General features: G+C 55.1%; 1 protein-coding gene across 1 annotated transcript; it reads right to left on the bottom strand.

The window, feature by feature from the left end:
* Positions 1 to 208: 208 nt before the first annotated feature.
* On the bottom strand, positions 209 to 20690 carry SHF (Src homology 2 domain containing F). The gene is given in 8 exon segments (XM_070423514.1): positions 209 to 957; positions 4641 to 4760; positions 4900 to 5071; positions 6306 to 6446; positions 7913 to 8119; positions 10300 to 10441; positions 20192 to 20302; positions 20304 to 20690. Coding segments are annotated over 8 exon segments (1467 nt in total). The 3' UTR covers positions 209 to 770.
* Positions 20691 to 20791: the final 101 nt, after the last annotated feature.

Raw genomic sequence — 20791 nt, 5'->3', positions numbered from 1 at the left:
GGCCCCCGCACCCCGCCCCCCCAGCCGGGGCGGGGGCAGTGGGTGATGTTTTGATATCTCGTCAAAGGAAGGAACTTGATGCTTCGAAAGCGCTTTCCACAGCCGGCCTGTGTCTGCTCCAGAGCTGATTTATAAACGGATCTGTGCTCGCTTCGCCGCTCCCCACCCGTCAGCCCGGGGTGCAGCGCGGAAGGCGCAGACGCGGCAGTGCCTGGCAGCACTGGGTTTATTTATTGCCTCTGGCCGGGAGCCGGAACGGCCGGGGGACCGCACGAATTCCCCCCCCCGTCCCGATCCCTTTCCCGCCTCTCCCGCCCCAATGCCATCTCCACCCCAGGGGTCTGCCGATCGTTTTGGGGTGGAGGGGAAGAGGGCAGGGTGCCCTTCGGGCCTGCATCCTGCTCCGCCTCGTACTGACCCGGGGTAGAGGGCGGAGGGGAAGTAGGTTGCCACCTCTGCCCCAGAGGCGGGGCCTGCAGCTGCGGATCTTAAACTCTTCGGGAGACTCGCGGTTTGGAAGCCCCCTTCCTCCAGGGGCTGCCCTTTCTCCCCAGGGGTTCTTCTCTCCTCAGCTCCAGACCTCCGCTTCCTCCAAGGCCCCACAGCCCTTACTCTTTAGAATAAATTAAGGAATCTCCAGTTTCCACTCCATCCCAGGGAGAGGGGAAGAAAGGCTTGGGAGAGCACGGCCCTGGGAAGGACCACAGCCCTCAGCCAGGGGACGGGCACAGGACTGGGTCCATATCTGCCGTAGTGCCCAAGCCTCACCCCTACAGAGTCCGGATGGCCACGGGGTAGAGCAGGGACATGTGCTCGGCCCCCTTAATGGGCAGCTTGCGGCTGGCGTAGTGGTGCACGATCTCGGGGACGCTGCTGAAGGGCGGGCTGTTCTGGCCCAGCACATACTTGTGTTCCTTGGTCCGAGACAGCTTCATATGCATGAAGCCCTGACTGCTCCTGGGAAGAGGAGAGGAGACCCTGGTGAGTGGGGGCCCCTTCCAGGCCCCTCCCTCCCCCAGCCCTGCAGCCAAGGTCTTGTTCCAAACCAGCAGAGAGTGGAGGTGGCTGTGGAAGATGGAGGTCAGCCCAGAAAGCAGGGAGGGGGCGGAGGGGATTTTGTGAGTAGGTAGCAGTAGGTATTGGCTTTGTGGTGAGGGCACAGGGTGTGCCAAGAATGTGCTTGCAGTGAGTGTACAGGGTGTGTACAGGTGGAAACTGGAGGGACCAACACCCCTCGCCCCCACCCCAAACCCTGGTATCCGGGCACTCCTGCCTTCCAGCCTATGTGGCCAGGACCAGTTTACCCATCCCCCTTTCCGAGCTGTGCGGGAGGACAACAGTGAGGCTCTTGGTCACTCCTGTGGAGACACAGACACCCTTGGCAGGGCAGTGGTGGTGGGTGGATGTGACAACCAAGAGAATCTTGGTTCGGGCTCTCTCTTGCAGATACTAGGGGAGGAGGTGAGCTGCTCCCCAAATCTGGGGAGAGCCAGCCACCTTGTCCTAGGGACATCCCTTCACCCTCCTGCTAACTGGCCTTGAGCCAAGCACCCAGCCCATCCATCCAGCCCTTCAGCCTGGGCTGACGTCATGGGTGAGGCTGCTGTTCCATGCCCTCCTCAGAGAGGACATGCTCCACTGCCTCTCCCATCTCCCGGCACAATCTAGGAAAGGAAGTCAGCAGTAGTGCCTGGCCCTGACCACAGACAAGGACCCTGTCTCTCCCCCACACCCCTTATCCCTCGCCCTTCCCCTCCCCCACAGCTCTGGCAGTCTCCCAGATGTCTGGGCACCCTCGGCCTTAGAGTGGGGGTGGGGCCCCAGCAAGAACAACATTTGTCCAAACTACTACAGCCCAGGCCCCAGGTCTGAAACCCACTCACTGGCAAGTGGTCAGCACTGCTTAGGGGAGCCCTGCTGGTCAGAGCCTACCTGGGGACAAGGACAGGGCTCAGAAGCAGGTGTGGGAGGCAGGACTCCTGGTGAGGCCCTTGCTCTTGAGAGGCAAGCTGGAATACCTCCTCGCTTGCCTCCCCTGCCTGGGTTAAAAGAGGCCTCTGGACCCATTTCACTAGGCCCAGCAGTTAGAAAGCAGGGAGAGTAAAGGGATGGGAGGAAAACACAGGCCCTTAACTCCATCCTTCCCTCCCCAGGGTACAGTGCCCCAAAGCCTGCTGGAAGCCCCAGTTCTGGGTGTGGGTGTCAGGGCGTGGGGCCATCCTTCATCTGTTGGTCTGAGATAACTGCTGAGGCTGATGGTGACCACACAGGCCCTGGGAAAGGAGCCAAGGGCCTCAGGAAAATGCACAGCCCCTGGGGACTGTAGAAAGGGGAGGCAGTAAGTGATCCCCTCCCCTGTCTGTCCTATGCCTAGGCCCGGGCCCAAAGCTGTGGGCAGCAGCGTGGACCCTGCCTTCCCTCACCCTCTCGCAGTTTGGGGATGGCTCCCTTCCCACAGTCCACTTGGGAACATCACCTCTCCTAACACCTGTGCATTGTATCTTCTCTTTGAGGGACAGATCTGGGCAAACAGGGCAACAAGTAGCCAGAGACCAGAGCTGGAAGCTGAGAGCTCAGCTTCCATCTGGATAACTGACCTCCTGGGACAAAGTCCCAAGGGTCCATTAGGACACAGCAGAACCCGTGCCAGACCCTCCGGGGCCGGGGAGGGACTAGCTGGGAAGCAGAGCCAGGGCTGGCTTGACTTGTGGAGGAAGCTGTTTAATTACCAATGAAAGCCCTTCCATTACAGAGGGAAGAGAAACCATAATTGTGTTTCAGAAAAGCCATTTATATGTGAACGAGGCTCTGGCAGACAGTTGCTGTCGGGGCCAGATCAGCCAGGGCTGGAGCCAGGCGTCCAGACGTGCCTCCCCCTTTGCACCCCAGGCTAAGGCAGGGCTGTGTTCTGCCGTGCTCTGCTAGGGAGCCAGACCCCTGCAGTCTCCACTTGCCTTAGACTGTTCCAGACTTGAGGGGTGGAGCTGTGCAATGGAGGAACAGTGTAGTTATTAGAGTCAGACTGAGCTGGATTCAAATCCTGCTCTTGGCCCTAACCAGTCTGGCTCAGTGGATAGAGCATTGGCCTGTGGATTGAAGGGTCCCCAGTTCGATTCCTGGGTTGCAGGCTCGATCCCCAGTAGGGGGGGGCGTACAGGAGGCAGCCAATCAATGATTCTCTCTCATCATTGATGTTTCTATCTCTGTCCCCCTCTCCCTCACTCTCTCACATCAATAAAAATATATTTTTTAAAAATTCTGCTCTTAGAACTTTATTAGCTGGTGGCCTCTTTGAATCTATTTTTGTTTATAAAAAGAGATTGGTTTGCAGGATGCTAGTTGGTTTAAGAGATGGTGTATATGCTGCTATTTGGCATATAGTATATGCTCTATGAATCTTAACTATAATCTTTAAAGCAATACACATTCCGGACGTTATGTAAATCACATTTTTGACAAATTTTTCCCAAATGCTCCTTTGATTTTATGATAATTTGCAGACTCCCAGAGTATGAGAGCTGGAAGAAACCTAAGAAGTAACCATTCTCCATTTTGCAAATGGAGAAACCAAGGCCCAGAGGGGTTAAGGTTGCCTCGGGTCACATAGCTAATTTTATTAAACCCAAGAATAAAATTCAGGTTATGACTGTAGTCTGGCTTTTTTTTCTTCTTCATTATCTTTTAGTGAAGTTGAATAATTATCTTCAAATGTATCTGTTTAGTAGTCCCAAATTTCCATATATTGGATTTGTTTGAAGACGGGTATATCTATATTCTATTGAACCCAGAAAATGTGGTAGAAGGTGATATAGATGCTCCAGTAGTGGCGGGGGGAGGAGGGGTGTGAATGGACACACCGCTCTGACAGGCGGTCCTGTGGAGTACAGGCTCTACCAGGGGGCACTCTCGGGTGCCAAGGAGAGGACTTGCCATCCCACCAGGAGAGCCTGGGAAGCCAATCCTGGCCTGTGTATCTGCTCCCAGGGAGGAGGGCTGATGGGAAGGGAGGGCCAACCTCCCTGACCTCTTCCAGGATCTTTAAAGCTCAGTTGTCAGCCACCAGCAACCAGACCTCCTGTCTGCTTCTTCAGAGTGTCCACAGCCCTGTCCTCCTCCCAGGACCCAGCCTCCATCTCACCCTGTAGATCCTTTCAGGCAAAGTTCCTATCTCCTTGCCTGTGCTACTAGAACATTTCCGACTTCCATTAATGATGGTGATGGTGATCATTTATTGGGCACTTAGCACCACGGCAAGTGCTTCCCATACATTTAATCACCCCTATAAAGTAGATATTATTCCCTCACTTTGTAAGTTAAGGAAACTGAGGCCCAGAGAGATTAAGGGGACCGAAGGCCACACAGCTAGTAAAGGGACAGAACCCTTCTGAACTGGACAACAGCTTAACTATTTCCCCCAAGAAATTATAAGCTCCTTGAGAGCAGGGGCTGAGCTCAGACCCTTAGGGTGTGGCCCAGAGTCGGCAAAGGTTAATGGGGGATGGGGTTCTCCCCAGCTTGGCTGGGCCTGAGAATATTAGGGTCTCCTCCTGAACTGGCGGTTGTCCTCCCACTGATTATCCTTGGTGCCACCCTCACAGGCTAATCCTGTCTAAAACTGCCAGCCAGCCAGCCCCACTCACTTGAGGGACAGGGAGAAGTCATTCTTGCTGGTCTCACTGTTGCGCACCAGGTAGCTGGCCTCTTTGCACAGCCGGAGCAGGTTCTCGGCATCTGTTCGACTGATGGCCCCATGGTACCAGCTGCGGATGAGAGAGAGGAAGGGGAGCATCTCTGCTGGGTGCCTCGCTGACCAGGCCCACCCATTTGGGGTGTCCCCTCAGGCAAGTGCTAGGAAGGGAAGGGAGAGGGGAGAGTCCCCAGCTGGACACAGACACTCACACCTGGTTTTCCAGAGGCAGTGCTGGGTCTGTCCACTCCCCCAGGGGGCTGCTGGGCTCCATGCTTAGAGGCTTGGCTGACTTGGGGTTCCCTGCAGAGAGTCGGGGAGGTAGACGCCCCTTCTCCTCCAGGCCAGGTGACAGGCAGCTCTTCTCAGATCCTTCAAACTGGGCTGTGGGGAACATACCAGTCACGGCCACTGAGGAACCTAGAAGTAGAGCCCTATAGAATAGCCAGTACCCCACCCCCATTTCCTGGACATGCTCATGGGTCTGACTGGCTCTAGGGATGGAATTCTGGGTCCATCCCCCAGGAGGGGCAGGGGTGGAGGTGAAGGGGGGGCTCAGCCCTCCGGTGCCACACAGGGCCTCCCAGTCCCCACACGGTGGGAGAAGAGGGGAGAGGAGCAACAAGAGGAACCACTTAAGCTTCTCCCTGGGGAGCAGCTGACTGCCTTCCCCTATTCCATCCTCCTCAGGGTGGCTTCAGTGCTGATAATATTGTTTCTTTCTCCTCCTCAGAGTTCATTACCGTTCTCCAAATCACCCTGCCAAGCCATTCTGTAGAACTGACTTATCGATCTGAGAACAATTATCTGATTCCCCTTGGTGCCATCCTGACAGGCTAATCCTGCCCAAAGCCGCCAGCCGGTCCGCCCCTCCCCCGCTCCCAAGGTCGCTGCCCTCAGACTCTCCTCCCCACCCCCACAGAAACCCAGTAGAGGGCGCTCTGCCCTCCCAGACCAGGGCAGACCTGACTGCTGAGCCTGCACAGGGACAGCTGAAGCCAGCAGACCACATGGACAGAGGCACACATGCACAGGTGACATCCTGTATTTACAAAATCCCCACTCACACTCGGGCACACATGTACCAACAGGTGCTCAGGCCTCCGTGCACATGCAGAGATGCACCCCCTCCATTCCCCTCAACTGCCCATTCTGGGTAAAACTGAACGCAGATGAGGTGTTCAGTGCCTTCTTTCTCCCCACTTGGACTATTTTTCTCTCCTTGTAGCACTTTCAAGCCCTTATTATCTTTCAGACACCAACTGCAAGGAGCAGACCCTTTCCTTTATCTGAGGAGCTAGACACCTGCTGTGTGAGCTAGTCTCCCCCATCTCAGGAGTTGTTTGCATTGCTGCAGTCGGGTCAGGCAAAGCACGACCCAAAGCAGTGGATTTAGAAGAGTGGGTTTCCGTGGGATTTCCCTTAGGAGACACCTTCCCCACGTTTGGGGAGGGAGCGGGAGATGTGTACTTTCTCCCTTCCTTCTTCCTCAGAAGAGAGGGGTTGCTCCTGGGTCCTTCAAACCATGCCCCACCTCTTGGCTCCTCCAACCCAAGCCCCAAGGGCCCGAGGGATGAGAGGACACGTCACCCTGGCCAGAAGCCCCGACAGGACCCACCGCTGCCATCCTCCAGGCTGGGCTCGGGGAGGGGTGAGGCTGGACCGGAGACGTCCCTGTCCCCGTCGGGCAGGGAGGGGCTGCTGTCCAGCTGTCCCACCGGTGGAGGCCAAGGTAGGTCTTTGATGACCTTAATGTCAACTGGAACCAGGAGCACAGCAGGGAGGAGAGAGACAGGCAGGGACAGGGACAGAGACAGAGACAGAGAGAGGCAGAGGTTGAGACACCAAAACCCAGAGCCAGGACACAGGACAGCCTAGAGAGGAGGAGGGTCAGAGTGGAGGCAGGGGTGGCTTCTGAATGGGGAGCAGGACTCTCAGAGGGCCGGGTGGAGCCATACTGACCACCCTGGGCTGGCAGGGTCAAAGGTGGGAGGCTCAGGTGGCAAAAGCAGGGTCTTGCTGTCAGCCCTGCGGATTCCCTTCATTTGACTTCACACAAGTTTCCAGGAACCAGAGGGGCCAGGAAAGGAGGAAAAGAGGGAGAAGGAGCTGCCCACGTCTCCTAGCACCACCCCAGATTCCCTCGGCCTCCTCCATCCCTCCTTTCCCCACCGCCTCGCTGAGACAGCCCAGCCCCAGGTTGTCAGGGATACTCAGATGTGGGGGCAGATGTTTTATGAAACTTGCCCCCCACACCCTAAATCCCAAGCCCTGACAATGAGAAGAGTGATGCCACGGGCAGCGCCAGGACTGCTAACAAGGTTTCCTAATGACGAGCATAGATTTTCCCATTAAGCAAGCCAAACAGTATTGATTCTCCAAGGAGACTTCTGGAGATAAGCGGCCCATCCTCAATGGTGCGCGCTTTACAGGAAACAAATGAGACACCGTGTGGTTTCTCAGTCTGGCTGCCAGGGTGGGCCTCCCCACAGAGCAAAGAGCTGGGTCCAGCTCCAAGATGAGCCTCTCGCCCAAGGAGGAGTAAGAGGGACATGGAATGGAAAGGGAGTCTAATGGCATTTAAGTCCTCTATGTCCTCACTGAATCAAGGATCCAGGAGTTAAAGCTCTTGTGCCCCCTACCCCCAACTCAAACCCCCCACACACACCTCTCCATGTCGGACTCCAGGCCTGGGATGGCCACTGGGGTGCTCGGTACAGAGGAAACCTACCCTCACTCAGTGACGGGGACTTCTCAGAAACCCCTCTGGGGGTAGGCACCCCTGGTCTGCATGGCCTACCACTGGGAGACACAGCCGCTAACTCAGGGTTGGTTTCTCTAACGGTTACAGAGGCAGCTGTTTGCATTGTTTGGAGGGTTAATACCCGCTTTTGTTAAGTATTTAACATATGCCACAAGTTTTATAATTTTGTTTGGAACTTGTTTATTTTTAAATATACCCAGTCCCCCAAAAGGTGGAAGTGGCCCCAGCCTCTGGGCGTCGGAGAGGTGGTGATGCAGGGAGACGCCTTCATCCTCCTCTTGTGCCCACACCCTGACTGCACACAGCTCCTTGTCCATCTGCCAACTCACAGCTCCATGGTGAAGACTCAACTACACTTCCCTCCTGGGCCTCCCCTCCCAGGGTGCCTCTCCCTCACTCCCCCGAGCCCAGAAAGCTGCCCAGAGGCCCCAGCGGACCTGCCCTCTCCGCCCAGGACTCACCAGCAAAGGCTTTAGAAATCCGCTCCTTCTTCCACTCCCAGGGCTGGTCATACTCCTCGGGCGGCCTCTCATCATCCTCAGGCAGGCGGGACTCCCGGGGCCAAGGGGCCCCCTCGCCCTCAGGGGTGGCCCCCTCCTCTTCTGGCTCATAGGGTGTGTCATACAGAGGCAGGGGCTGAGTGGCCGTCTCCTTGGAGCCCCGGATCTCTACCAGGGCAAGCAGGAGGGAGGCGTGAGGGCCTGGCTGCCTGGCTCAGCCCCCAGCAGTGCTCCCAGCAGCCAGGCAGGCTTCCTTCACAGATGCCGGTGGGTCTGGGGCACACATACAGGGTCCCTCTCCCTCAAAACACCTCCGGGGTTCCAAAAGCATGGGACCCAACAGAGGCAGGGGCAGCGGCACCAGCATGAAAGACAGAAAAAGGATCCTGCGATGGCCAGCAAAGGCTGGGAGCTGAGGCGTACACATTTAGGAAACCAAGTCAGGGTCCTCTCCTAGTCCATCTCCTTGCTACCCAACTCCATTTATTTCCTTGTGTCCCAAGTGATACCATTCACAATATGACAATCCTTTGTTGCTCAGACACTGCTGACCACCCCATCCTTGAATCTGTCCCCTTCCCATTTGGTCTCTTTTACTGGATCCTCTCTTGGTCTCGGTTTCCCAAGGCCAAGTCTCATTCATTTCTCCCAGGCCTCATCCTTGCACTACTTGCCCAGTCGAATGCTTTGCATCTATGTTTCTAGTTGCCATAAAGATGTTTCAGTTCGATGTTTCAAACTCCCCACTCTCCCCGAATGTCCTTCTAGTCTGTTCTGTGATTTTCTTTTTGAGATCTCTGACCCCAGTGAAACTGATAAAAGCTATGGAGCTCCCCCTATGTGCAGATTTTCTCATCAATCCCAGGGCACTCATGGGCCTCCCAGGGCAGCGGTCGCCAACCGGTGGTCTGCGGACCACTGGTGGTCTGTGAGGTCCAAAGGTTGGCGACTCTGTCCTAGGGGGCCACACCCCTCCCACTGTCTCCATTTCTGTCTACTATACTGCTCTCCTTGGTCCTGGCCCTCCTTCACTGCCTGAGTCCCATCTGTCATTGCCAATGTCTGAGGAGTCTCACCCTCATCTCTCCACATCTAGATTACTACTAGGGCGAACCTCCATTCTTCAGGCTTTTGTTTCATTGGCTCCATGGAATAACACCCCTGACTGCCCTCTGCCCGTCTCCCACCTCTTCTAAGGGGGGAGAGCAGTTTATCTGATCTGCTTTCTTACACAGAGAGAACATTATGGTTTTTTCCTTCTGCTCCTGTGCAAAGGCCTACAGTCATGCTACGTAGTCATGCTACGTTGCCCAAGCCTGAGTGGGCAAGTTTAATTCTGTGGGGAAGTATTAAGAAGCCCATTGTAGTGACATAGCTAAGTAATGTTCTCCAATCACCTTTATCAGTAAGAAAACTGACATTGTTATCTCCATTTTCTGTTTCCTTGATCTTATTTCTCAATTATTTCCAAGCTCCAGAGGGGAAGAAAAGGGTGTTAATTATTGGTTCTGTAAAGCCTCAGTAATTTCCATAACAGCCTGCTAACTCATCTTTCTGATTGATGCCCAGTTCTTCTAGTCTGTTCTGTACACCAAAGCCTCTGTAATCCTCTTAAAATGCCTTATTTGTCCTGTTGCTTTCTTGCTCAAGAATCCATAATGGCTCCCTTTCCCCTTTTGGAGCAAGTCCAAATACCTCATTCCAGCCTTTAAGGCCTATCAATGCCCCTCTTGGCCTCTCTCATCTTGCCTCTCCAGTGAACATATCTTCCTTTCATCCTGCCTTGGGACCTTGGCTTAGACTGACTCACCCCTGTCCTCCTGTCTGCTTGCCCCGATTTGGTCTTTCCCTGGGCCCTTTCTTGGTCTCTGCTCCCTAGAGCCAGGCTTATCCATTTCTTCCTGCCCTCACTCCTTTAACTACTTGCCCAGCATCATGGGCATTGCATCTGCACTTATAGTCATGCGTTTCCAATTGTCATAACATCGTTTCAAACTTACCACCTTCTCTAAAGCTAGTGATTCTCTTTTAGGGACCAATGACCCCCAGCCCACACCACTATCTTGCCCTTCCTCACTATCCCAAATGCTTCCATCTGTCTGACCTTTGGTTGTGTGGCTTCTCTACCACCTCAGGTCTCAGGTACCACAAACCACAGCTCCTTCTCCAAAGTGACTATCTTGAAAGTAGTGGTCACCTTCCCCGAGGACCCAGCAAAGGCATTCTCCATACTTTCTAGAGACCAAGGAATCAGTTCTTAAGACGTGTGGGTCCCAAAGCTTGCTTTGCAGATACTCAAGCCTCAGGGAACAACTTCCCCCAACACCCTCCCTTACTCTATCACTCACCGGCCATCATCTTTTGGGCCTCATAGGGCTCCATGTAGCCATCGTTTTCCGGGACCTTCTCTGGGGCTCCTGAAGCTCCTACTAGGCTGTCACCAGTCTCCTGGACATCAAACGGGTCCGCATAGTCTTCTAGGATTGCCAACTGTGGGAAGAGAGCAGGCGTCAGACATCTGAGAGACAGCTCTGCTCCCCAGATGCTCTATCCACAGGAGCAAGAGTCCTGGACAGGCTGCCTTAGACCTGGAGCCCCAGTCTCTGAACTTAGAGGGGGACAAGCCCTGGCTCTTCCTGTGCAGGGGTCTCCCACTAGGCTGCCCAAAAAATGGTGCTTTCTTTTCTGTTAATTTTGTGCCTCTGGGCCATCCCCTAGGCCAGTGGTCGGCAAACTTCGGCTCTCGAGCCACATGCGGCTCTTTGGCCGCGAGTGTGGCTCTTCCACAAAATACCACGTGCAGGCGCGCACGTACAGTGTGATTGAAACTTTGTGGCCCATGCGCAGAAGTCGGTATTTTGTGGAAGAGCCACACTCAAGGGGCCAAAGAGCCGCATGTGGCTCGCGAGCCGCAGTTTGCCAACCACTGCCCTAGGCTAAATAGCCAGGATGAGACTCTGGGCCTTAAAGCCTGCTTCAGTCTGAGTCCAGGCAGCCCAAGAGCTTACACCAGGTGGTTTCATAGAGGGAATTAATTCAGAGAACTGGTTACAACAGAGTTCAAAGAATGGACAGGGCACAGGAGGCAACTTGGAGATTAGCTTGGTCCATGCCTACCAGTGTGTTACCAGATGCTGAACAAATATTATTTGCTGACCATCAAGAACAGAAAGACTGAGTACTCACTTTGTGCCACAGTTCTGATGGTTTAGCTGCATGACCTCCATCATAATCATCATGTGGGTATCATTATCCCATTTGAAAGAAATGGAGGCTCAAAGCAGGTAGGGAACAACATGCCCAAGACCAGGGGTCCTCAAACTACAGCCCGCGGGCCACATGCAAATACAAATATTGTATTTGTTCCCGTTTTGTTTTTTTACTTCAAAATAAGATATGTGCAGTGTGCATAGGAATTTGTTCATAGTTTTTTTTTAAACTATAGTCCGGCCCTCCAACGGTCTGAGGGACAGTGAACTGGCCCCCTGTTTAAAAAGTTTGAGGACCCCTGCCCAAGACCATTCCAAGTAAGTGGAGGAAGCAGGATTGGAACCTGCATCCTTTGTACAAAATCACGCTGCCAACCTGCCACCGGTGGGCACCTTGGCTGTCCCAGGAGAAAGACAACCTTAGGACAGCCATGAGGAAAGCCAGGATTGGGGCTCTGCTGAAATCCCCTGGGCTCGTGGAGAACAGGGACAGGAAAGGCCTGCCTTGGCCCTGCACATCCCCTGCATTCTCCCACACAAGCGGCTCGTGGCCACCCCTCTGTCTCTGCTCCCAGTCAAGGAAGAGGGAACCACAAGCCGCACACCCTGCAGAGGAGTTCAAGGTGCTCAGGGTGGGGCACAACTGAGGACAATAGAGCCTTTCTCCAAGCTGGGCACAGGCTCCTGGGGGGCAGGGAGGGGAGGACTGGCTGCGGCAGAGACAGAGCCCAGTCCACCCAGCCCCTCAGGGGAGCATTGCATTAACAAGAGGTGGCTCTGGGGCCAGCAGCATGGGGAGGGGCCACTCCTGCCTCTCCCCCATTCTTGGTCTAGGCTTTGGTTCTGGGCCAAGATCCCACAGATCAGGACTGTGGGAGCCAGTTGAGCAGAGAAGCTGTAAAGGTGACCTCCCTGCCCTGGGTTAGCGGATCTGGGACCCTTAGTAAGGCAGAAATGAAAAAAGGAAGCTTCCCACCTCAGAGACCCCTTCTTCATGTTCCTTGGGCTGCTGCAAACCCCTCCAAAGGTCTCCAAAGCATGTCCCAAAGGCTCCTGCCATCTCACCCTTCAGCTCTTCAGCTCCCACCTTATTCCATTTTGTCCTAGTCAAGCCGCCCAGCCCCTTTCTGCCCTCAGATCTCTGCCTGCTTCCGAGAATTCTACCATCTCAGATCTTCCTAACCCACCACCAGATCAGCCACTACCCTGGAGCCCTTTGTCATTTTTGTCTCTCTGGCTTCAGTAAGTACCCAGCTCACAATAGGAACTAGCAGGGGTGGGCAAACTTTTTGACTCGAGGGCCACAATGGGTTCTTAAACTGGACCGGAGGGCCGGAACAAAAGCATGGATGGAGTGTTTGTGTGAACTAATATAAACTCAAAGTAAACATCATTACATAAAAGGGTACGGTCTTTTTTTTTTTTTTTTAGTTTTATTCATTTCAAACGGGCCGGATCTGGCCCGCGGGCCGAAGTTTGCCCACGGCTGCACTAGAGTAATGTTTCTATTAGAAAAATGTTTCTATTAGATCACCTCCTACCTCCCTCAGAGCCCACCACACCTCAACCTCCTTCCTCTAAGAAGTAAAGAAAATAAATCTACTCACCCCTCCTCCCCCTAACTGCTTCCTCCCAGGCCAGCTGGCACACCCCCAAGTGGCCCCACACACTTGACCAAGGGGGCTCTGGAGCCAGCCTGTTGGGTACCCAGCCCAGTTGGCACCCAGACTCACAACTCACACATGGCAGCAACTCAACAGTAACTGAATCAACGGACACGCTATCCTTAAACCTTGCAATGGCTCTCCAGCGGCTACAATAAAAAGTCCATAGTTAAAGAGATTTTAAGATTCCACTTTCCTCTTTGGTTTCTCTTTATCCATCTCAGATCACATTGTTACCTAAAAGCTCAATGCTCTTTTTCTCACCTCAAAAGCTTTCCCTAAGCCTGAATCAGATTCTTTTCTTCCTTCAGAAAGCCTTTCCATTCTCCCCCCAGGTCAGGTTAGTGCCTTTGAGCTGGGCTGTCATCATGTGTGTAGTGAATACTTGCTTTATTATCTGTCTTCCTGCAGACTGTGAGCTTCCTGAGGGCAAGAATGTTTACTGCTAAATTCCCAGTGCCCAAAAGTGCTCAGTAAATCTGTTAAATCAGTTCACATAAAACAGGAAGAATGGACAAAGGAAGCGCATTTTCTTGTTCATTCAGAAGAGGGAGGAAGCATGAATCCGGGTGGGGTGGAGGACCAGGTAGGGGGATTGAGGCCCTGGAAGCTGCCCAGTGAGCAAAAGCACCCAGAACCACGCACTGGTGGCCCCCAACTCCACAGAGCCCCCCAGCCCTTCCCTCACCAAGCTTGGTCACAGCTGCACTCAGCACCCTTCCCACTGGAGTCCTGGGCCGGTGCCTAGAGCCACGACCCCTCCCAGGCCGCGTGGGCCTCCCTAGCGCCAGCCCTTGGTGCCCGTGGGCGCCCAGGTGGCAGCTTTGTGGGCAGTTCAATGGCTCCTCTGTTCCACTCCTGGCCCCACACCCTGCTCCAGGAAGCCCCAACTCCCCTGCCCTGGGCTGGGGTGCCCAAGGAGCCGCCCATGGGGTTGGGAGTAAGGAGCAACAGCAGATATGCCTGCTGGGAAACCAGGCAGGACAGGCACTTGCCCGAGCACAGAGGACCCGTGTCATAGGCCAGGCCTGCTTCCTCAGGAGCTTCTGGGTTACACAAGGAGGCAAAACTGCTCAGTGGGGGAAGCTGCCCCCCTGTAGGCTTCCGACACCTTTGTCCTACCACTATTTATTTTGTGTATTTACCGGACTCTAATGTGCTCACTATTATATACCACGTCCACCACGGAGCCTAGCACACAGTGGGTGCCCAGTGCACATTACCTGGAGGCTCAACAGGCCTCCTTCTCCCTATACCCATAGACTCTCAGATCCCCATTTATCTGAACTCTGACCAACCAGTAGCAGCTGTAGGAGCAGGCAGTCAAGAGACTCCACTTTACTTTTTTATTTTTATTTTTTTAAATATATTTTATTGATTTTTTACAGAGAGGAAGGTAGAGAGACAGAGAGTTAGAAACATCGATCAGCTGCCTCCTGCACATCTCCCACTGGGGATGTGCCCGCAACCCAGGGACATGCCCTTGACCGGAATCGAACCCGGGACCCTTCAGTCTGCAGGCCGACGCTCTATCCACTGAGCCAAACTGGTTTCGGCAGAGACTCGACTTTAGAATGGGGATCAAAGCCCCTGACTCAGGAGCAGAAGAGAGAAACTAGCAGGGAAGACATCAAGGCCAGGGCTGATATTTGGGCAAGCCCTCTGGTAGTCACAATGCTGTTGAAATGCTGAATCAGAGGGCCCCCTTGTCCCCATACCGCCTGCCCACCAGATCCCCTCCTTTCTGTCATCCGGCAGGGTGCCTCCAGAAGGCAGCTCTTGTGCCTGTTCCAACTGGGCAGTGCCCCTCCCAGAGCAGCTGTCAGGTTTGGACTCTCCTTCCTGCCCAAGCCTCTCCTGAGGTGGCTGGAAGGCCCACCATCTGGTGGAACCTTCTACTCTGCAGCTGGGCCCTGCTATGAGTCTCTGACCTCCGCCCTCTATGGGGCTTGTGAGTCCAGGGAGACCAAGGGGACAAACATCACAGGATTTGGCTCTGCAAGGTCCCCAAAATCTACCACTGCCCCCTTTCTCCATTTCTTTAGTTTACATTTACTATCTGGAGGCCTGTATTTTTATCTGTAAAACGGAGCTGGTATTAGTACCTACCCCATAGGCTTGGGAAGATGATGATGGATGCAATCGATGCTGCCAGCCCTTAAAAGGTGTGTCTATGGCTCCCTCGAGATTGGGTGGCAAATGCTGTCCTTCATCATCCAGAAATTGGTGAACTCAGGCCAGAATGCACTCCTCATTCCTTCTCCGAGTCTCCTTCCCCTTGTTCACTAGCAAATGTCTAGTGAGCACCTCTGCTCTGCGGGGCTCCTCTCCATAAGTGCAAGTGTCCCCTGGCATGGCGCTAGCGGCCAATCCGGAGTCGGGCTGCCTGGCTGTTCACCTGGGCTCTCCTGCTTGCTAGCTATGAAACCACGCAAGTGTGACCCGGCATTCCTGTGCTGCAGTCCCCCTGTTTATAACCCGGGGATAATAACTGAATTTCCTGATAGGACTGTGGTAAGGATCACTGGCCCAATCCATGTCAGCCGCTTCAAAATGGTACCAGGCACAAGGTAAGTGCTCAGTAAATGTCTGCCATTATATCATTAAAGATGAAGAGACCAAATTCCTTGGTCCTCCAGAAGCTCACAGTGACAGACACAGAATAAACTCCAAAAGATCGAAGCATCTCGAGGTGCTGTGAAGCCCCACATCTGGGACCCAGGCTCTAGAGCAGCGGTTCTCAACCTGTGGGTCGCGACCCCTGAAAATACATCCTGCATATCAGATATTTACATTACGATTCATAACAGTAGCAAAATTACAGTTATGAAGTAGCAACGAAAATAATTTTATGGTTGGGGGTCACCACAACATGAGGAACTGTATTAAAGGGTCGCGGCATTAGGAAGGTTGAGAACCACTGCTCTAGAGGCACCACAGGTTCACTGCTGTCATATACCACACTGGTTCTATGGTGAGGGCACCTGGAGTAGGCAGCAGGTCCCCCTCCAAGCCCAGGGCCCAGTCAGCTGCTCCCATTCCCATTCATGGTATACAGCAGCGGTTCTCAACCTGTAGGTCGCAGCCCCTTTGGGGGTCGAAAGACCCTTTCACAGGGGTCGCCTAAGACCATCGGAAAACACATATATAATTACATATTGTTTTTGTGATTAATCACTATGCTTTAATTATGTTCAATTTGTAACAATGAAATTGGGGGTCACCACAACATGAGGAACTGTATTAAAGGGTCGTGGCATTAGAAAGGTTGAGAACCACTGGTCTATAGAGTCCCAGCTGTTCCAGACTCCCAATGGACAGAGTGCCAGGGCTGAGATGTCTCTGAGTCATCGTCCAAGCCAACAAGCCAAAGATGTCTTCTAGAGGGTCGGAGTGCCGCAATGTGAGGAGGCGGCACTGGGTTGAGTGGACAGGCCTGCCATACAATCCCACAGGTCTCAGGCCTCAGCCCTCCCCAAAGCACCGCCTGCAGCACAGACGACCAGTTCAGGCCACACAGGGTTTAAGAGGTCTAGCCAGTCCACAAAGGTTCCTGATCTGGACCTCTCTCTTCTCCTCCCTCTACTTCCACAGGAGGCCATGTGCTAGATAAACAGATCAGACCTCGGGGCTCTGTGGAAGGCATAACAAGGAAAATTAAAGCAAACAAGCAAACTCAAAAAAGTCAAGGACCAGGTCTTCTGGGTGGTGAGTCCCTTTCAGGGCCTAGGTATCATTTAATGATACATAAACACTCTATGAACAATGGGTAAGGGAGGGCCCCTACCCGCCCTCCTAACCCCAGGGGAGGCATGTCTTGTGTAATTTCAGACACCCAAATATCTCCTTCACTTTACTGTACTCTTCCTACCTGTCTGTTCTAAATTTGGGCCTGAGGGATCCAAGTCCATGTGGATACCATCTATGAGGTACACCTATTTTTATTTACATTCTTAATATGTTGGGCCCTGTGAACCCCTGTGAGAATCTGAGAGCTGTGAGACTTTTCCCAGAAAAAATGCTCATCTACTCATATGTCTGCACAATTTCTGGAGGCTCATGAACTCCAGAAACGCCCCCATAAGCTAAGAATAAGAGCTCTAGTTTCACTTCATACAGGATGCCTGTCTTATTGTTCCCATCACATTTCTCCCTCTCTCTCCCTCTCTCTCTCTCTCTCTCTCTCTCTCTCTCTCTCTCACACACACACACACACATATCTTGCTTGGCATGATGGAGGCAAAGGACACACTGTGCAGACGGTCACAGACAACTCAAAGCTTCATCCAATCAGGGCCCCTTTCCCACCCCATCCCCCTTTCCTAGACCAGGTTTTTCCTGTTGAAGGTCTGAGAAAAGGGAGCAAAGCAAGGGCAGGCCTGGCTCTCTAACCCCTCTGTCAGAGCACGGCCTGGCAGCCAGAAAGGGTCCAACACACCCAGCAGGAGCTCTTTTTCGGCCAGATGGCGAGTCCCTGCCTTCCCATCCCATGCAGGGCTCGGCTCCTGCTGCTCCCATGCCTGTCCTGCCAGGCCTGCCCAGATGGCCACCCTGGTACCCTGCCAACTGCAGCACTAGGTCTCAGGGTGGGCCAACAGCCAAAGCCCTGCCTGGGGAGAAAGCTAATGGTCCTGAGCCCCTTGGGCCTCTCAGGGTCCCATCTAAGTCCCCATTCTCTCCTACCCCATAGTCACTGAACTCATTTCCCCTCAATCTCTCTGGCTCATCACAGAGGCATTTCCACCCATTTCATCAAACCTCACAAACCAGCCCCTTTCACAGGGTTCTGACCCACCCAGCACCAGTCACTGGGCTCTCGGAGGAAACTGACCAGCCCAAGGTACATCCAGTGCCTACCTCATCTCAGCAAGTGACCCAAAAGCAACAAGCCAAGAGGATCTGCAGGGCTGAGAGGAGGGAGAACAGAGAATAGGGATAAAACAGCCACAGAATGGAAAAACTAGCTCAGTAATGCCTCAAGAGCCAGAGCCAGCTCACTGTTCAGGGACAGAGTGAGCTCTGTAGGCATGTGCTGACACTTGGATTTAGGGTAAGGGGTTCAGGTACCTCGTCAGGGCTCTTCCTAAGGGAAGACTCTGGGGCCCCCAAAACGGCTCCTAAAGGGGTGGAGCTGCTCTCTCGAAATGGTGGGAAGTCCCAGGTCAGCATCCCTGCCCCTGGGCCATCTTGGATGGCATCCTGGTTCCTTCTGAACACACCTGGTAAAGAAACCCCTGATTGTGTGGTTCCCAGGATATCCTGCTGGATTTCATTCCTGTCCCTGCAGCCGACAAAGGAGTCAGACACCTCTTGGCCCCCAAGGGCTGAACAGCCCACAGATCACAGAACTGACCCAGGGTGAGGCATGGTGCTCTCAGTGAGAGGAGGCTGCAGGTCTCTGAATGGTTGTGTGGGCACAGCTCCTTCATTGTGGGGTCTTTGTGGCAAAATGTACAAGGGGGGTCTCTGACCTTGGGCCACCCCGGCAATGGACAGTCATCATTCAGGACGTAGTCATGCACCCTTCTCTATGCCAAAAATGGTGTCCATCACTTGGAAGACACAGACTTGAGGAGAACATGGTCCTTGTCCTGGAGGAGCCCACAGCTTGGTGAGAAGGCTGTTAAAGCATTCTAGGAGGAAGAGGGCCAGGAACAGCTCAGGCCCATGTGCGAATAGGTGTGGACAGGGAGGAGGAGACTATTGGTCAATCGTAAAAACAAGCCCGGCTGGTGTGGCTCAGTGATTGAGCGTGGACCCATGAACCAGGAGGTCACGGTTCCATTCTTGGTCAGGGCTCTATCCCCAGTAGGGGGCATGCAGGAGGCAGCCAATCAATTTTCTCTTACCATTGATGTTTCCATCTCTCTCTCCCTCTCTCTCTCTAAAATCAACAAAAACATTTTTTAAAAATAGTAAAAACAAGGCCTAATGCTCTCTGTGCCTTACTCCACCACCATCACATCACCCAATAGCCGGGGACAATCAGGAAAAAGAGAAGACTAGGTCAGGACATGTGAAGAAAGCACAGCCTCCTTCTGCAGGCTAAGGATCCTAACTCAGGATGGGCAGCCGTGCCCCATGGCAGGAACTAGGGGAAAAAATAATTCGCATTCCTGAGGCTTCTGCTCTGACCCTGACACATCTCTCTTGCCCAGGAAATCAGGCAGAACGGCGCTCTCTCGGCTGAAAGCCTCCACCCTGGAGCCAGTGGATTCGGACAGCAATTTGCTCTCCGATCCAATAAAACTGTTCTCTGAGGGGGGGGGGGGGGGGGGGGGACAAGCCCCAGAGCTGAGCTCCCAGGGGAGAGTGAAGAGGGACCACAGAGCCAGAGCGGCCCAGACCGTCATAAAATTTAGGGCCAGAGGAACCTGGGGTTGGCTTTCCGCTGTCAAGGAGGGTAAGTCAAACTGCGGTTGGGCGTGGGGTGGCTTCTCCACCAGGGCCTGCCGAGGCACAGCGGGTGTTCTCTGGATCAGGGGGCGTCCAGCTCTCCTCTCCATCCCAAGCTTGCAGATCCATAAAAGGCTCTCACCACCCTCAGAATGGACAGAGGGAGGGAGAGGCCAAAAGGAGAAGGAGAGTGGTCTCAGCTGGTCAGCCCCTCTGGGCAACAGGTTCTGAGCACTGGCTGTCCCCACACCTGGGGGGACAGGGGAGGGAGTGTAGGGTGGGCCTGCCCGAGCCTCAGTGGTCAGCATCCTCAGCGCAGAGCTCGCACTGCCCGTCTGGTTTCCCGAGAACAACAGTCCACCCAGCTCCAGTCCGACTGGGTGAGGCAAAGGCCAGCTCTTGCTGTGTCTACGGGGAGAAACCCCAGCCGTCCCCTCCTTCCCGGGGCTCCAGCCACCTGCAAGGATGCTCGGGCTACAGGAGGAAGAGGAGGAGGAGGAGGAGGAGGAGGAGGAGGAGGAGGAGGAGGAGGAGGAGGAGGAGGAGGGGGAGGAGTGGAGCTTTGTGCTGGTTCTGCCCTGGTGGGAGGGGTCAGAGATCAAAGGGCAGTGAGCTGCTGCTCCCCGTGGGCACAAGGGCCAATAAGGGGGGTGAGGGGAACTCAAATCCCGTTAGAAAAAGGCCGGTCGGCTGGTTAGGTTCCCGGGGGCTGCGACGAGGAGATCAGAGCCCAGAGGGGGAGGGTCACCGAGTCCTGGGGCGATCAGAGGGGACAGAGGCAGAGTTGGGGGCCCGCGCCCAGAGGAGTCGGTCGAGAACTGGAACAAAGGTGGGTGAAGGCTCCGGGCCCCCGGGGTCCGTCAGGAGCCGTGACACCGAGGGGCCGGCGGCCAGGCCACCTTTGTCCCTCTCCGAAGCCCGAGCCCACCGCCGCCTCCGCTCCTGGACCCCCCGCCCGTCCCGGCACTCACCCTGTCGCCGCCGGCCGGGGGTCCAGAGGTCCGCTCCTCGGGCGGGGGCGCTGGGGGGCCCGGGGTCTCGACCCGAATCAGGCGGTGCGGGGGCGAGCCGTGGCGCGGGGGGCGGCGTGGGGCCGGGGGCCACCGGGGCGGCCAGGGCAGCGGAGCCGGACGGCCCTCCGGAGTAGGGGTCCTCGAAGTCCCGCTCCCGCTGCAGCCGGTAGGCGGCCAGGATGTCCGGCGGGGGCGCGGGGGGCGCGGCCGGGGCGGGGACGGGCGGCCGGTAGTCCGGCTCCGGGGGCGCCGGCTTGCCCCCGCCGCCGCCGCCGCTCCCCCCGCGGAAGCCCAGGTGCTCCCGGAGCCACTTGGCCACGCCGCCGCTGCCGCCTCCTCCCGGGCCGGCCCCGGGCCCCCCGGCGCCCCGGCGCGAGCCCCCCGGGCCGCCCCCCGCGCCCCCCTGCGCCCGCGGCCCGGGGCCGGAGCCCGCGGGCGGAGCTCCGCTCAGCAGCATGGGGCCAGCCGACTGCGCTCCGAGCCGCGGCCGCGGGGGGCGGGGCGGGGGCGGGGCTCCGCGGCGGCGGGCGGGGCGGGGCTCGCCAGTAACAAGGAGGG

Source organism: Myotis yumanensis, unplaced genomic scaffold, assembly GCF_028538775.1.
Source record: "Myotis yumanensis isolate MYYU_CA2020_CCGP unplaced genomic scaffold, mMyoYum1.0.hap1 SCAF_1, whole genome shotgun sequence".
Lineage (NCBI taxonomy): Eukaryota > Metazoa > Chordata > Mammalia > Chiroptera > Vespertilionidae > Myotis > Myotis yumanensis.
This window is presented reverse-complemented; position numbering and strand designations above follow the sequence as displayed.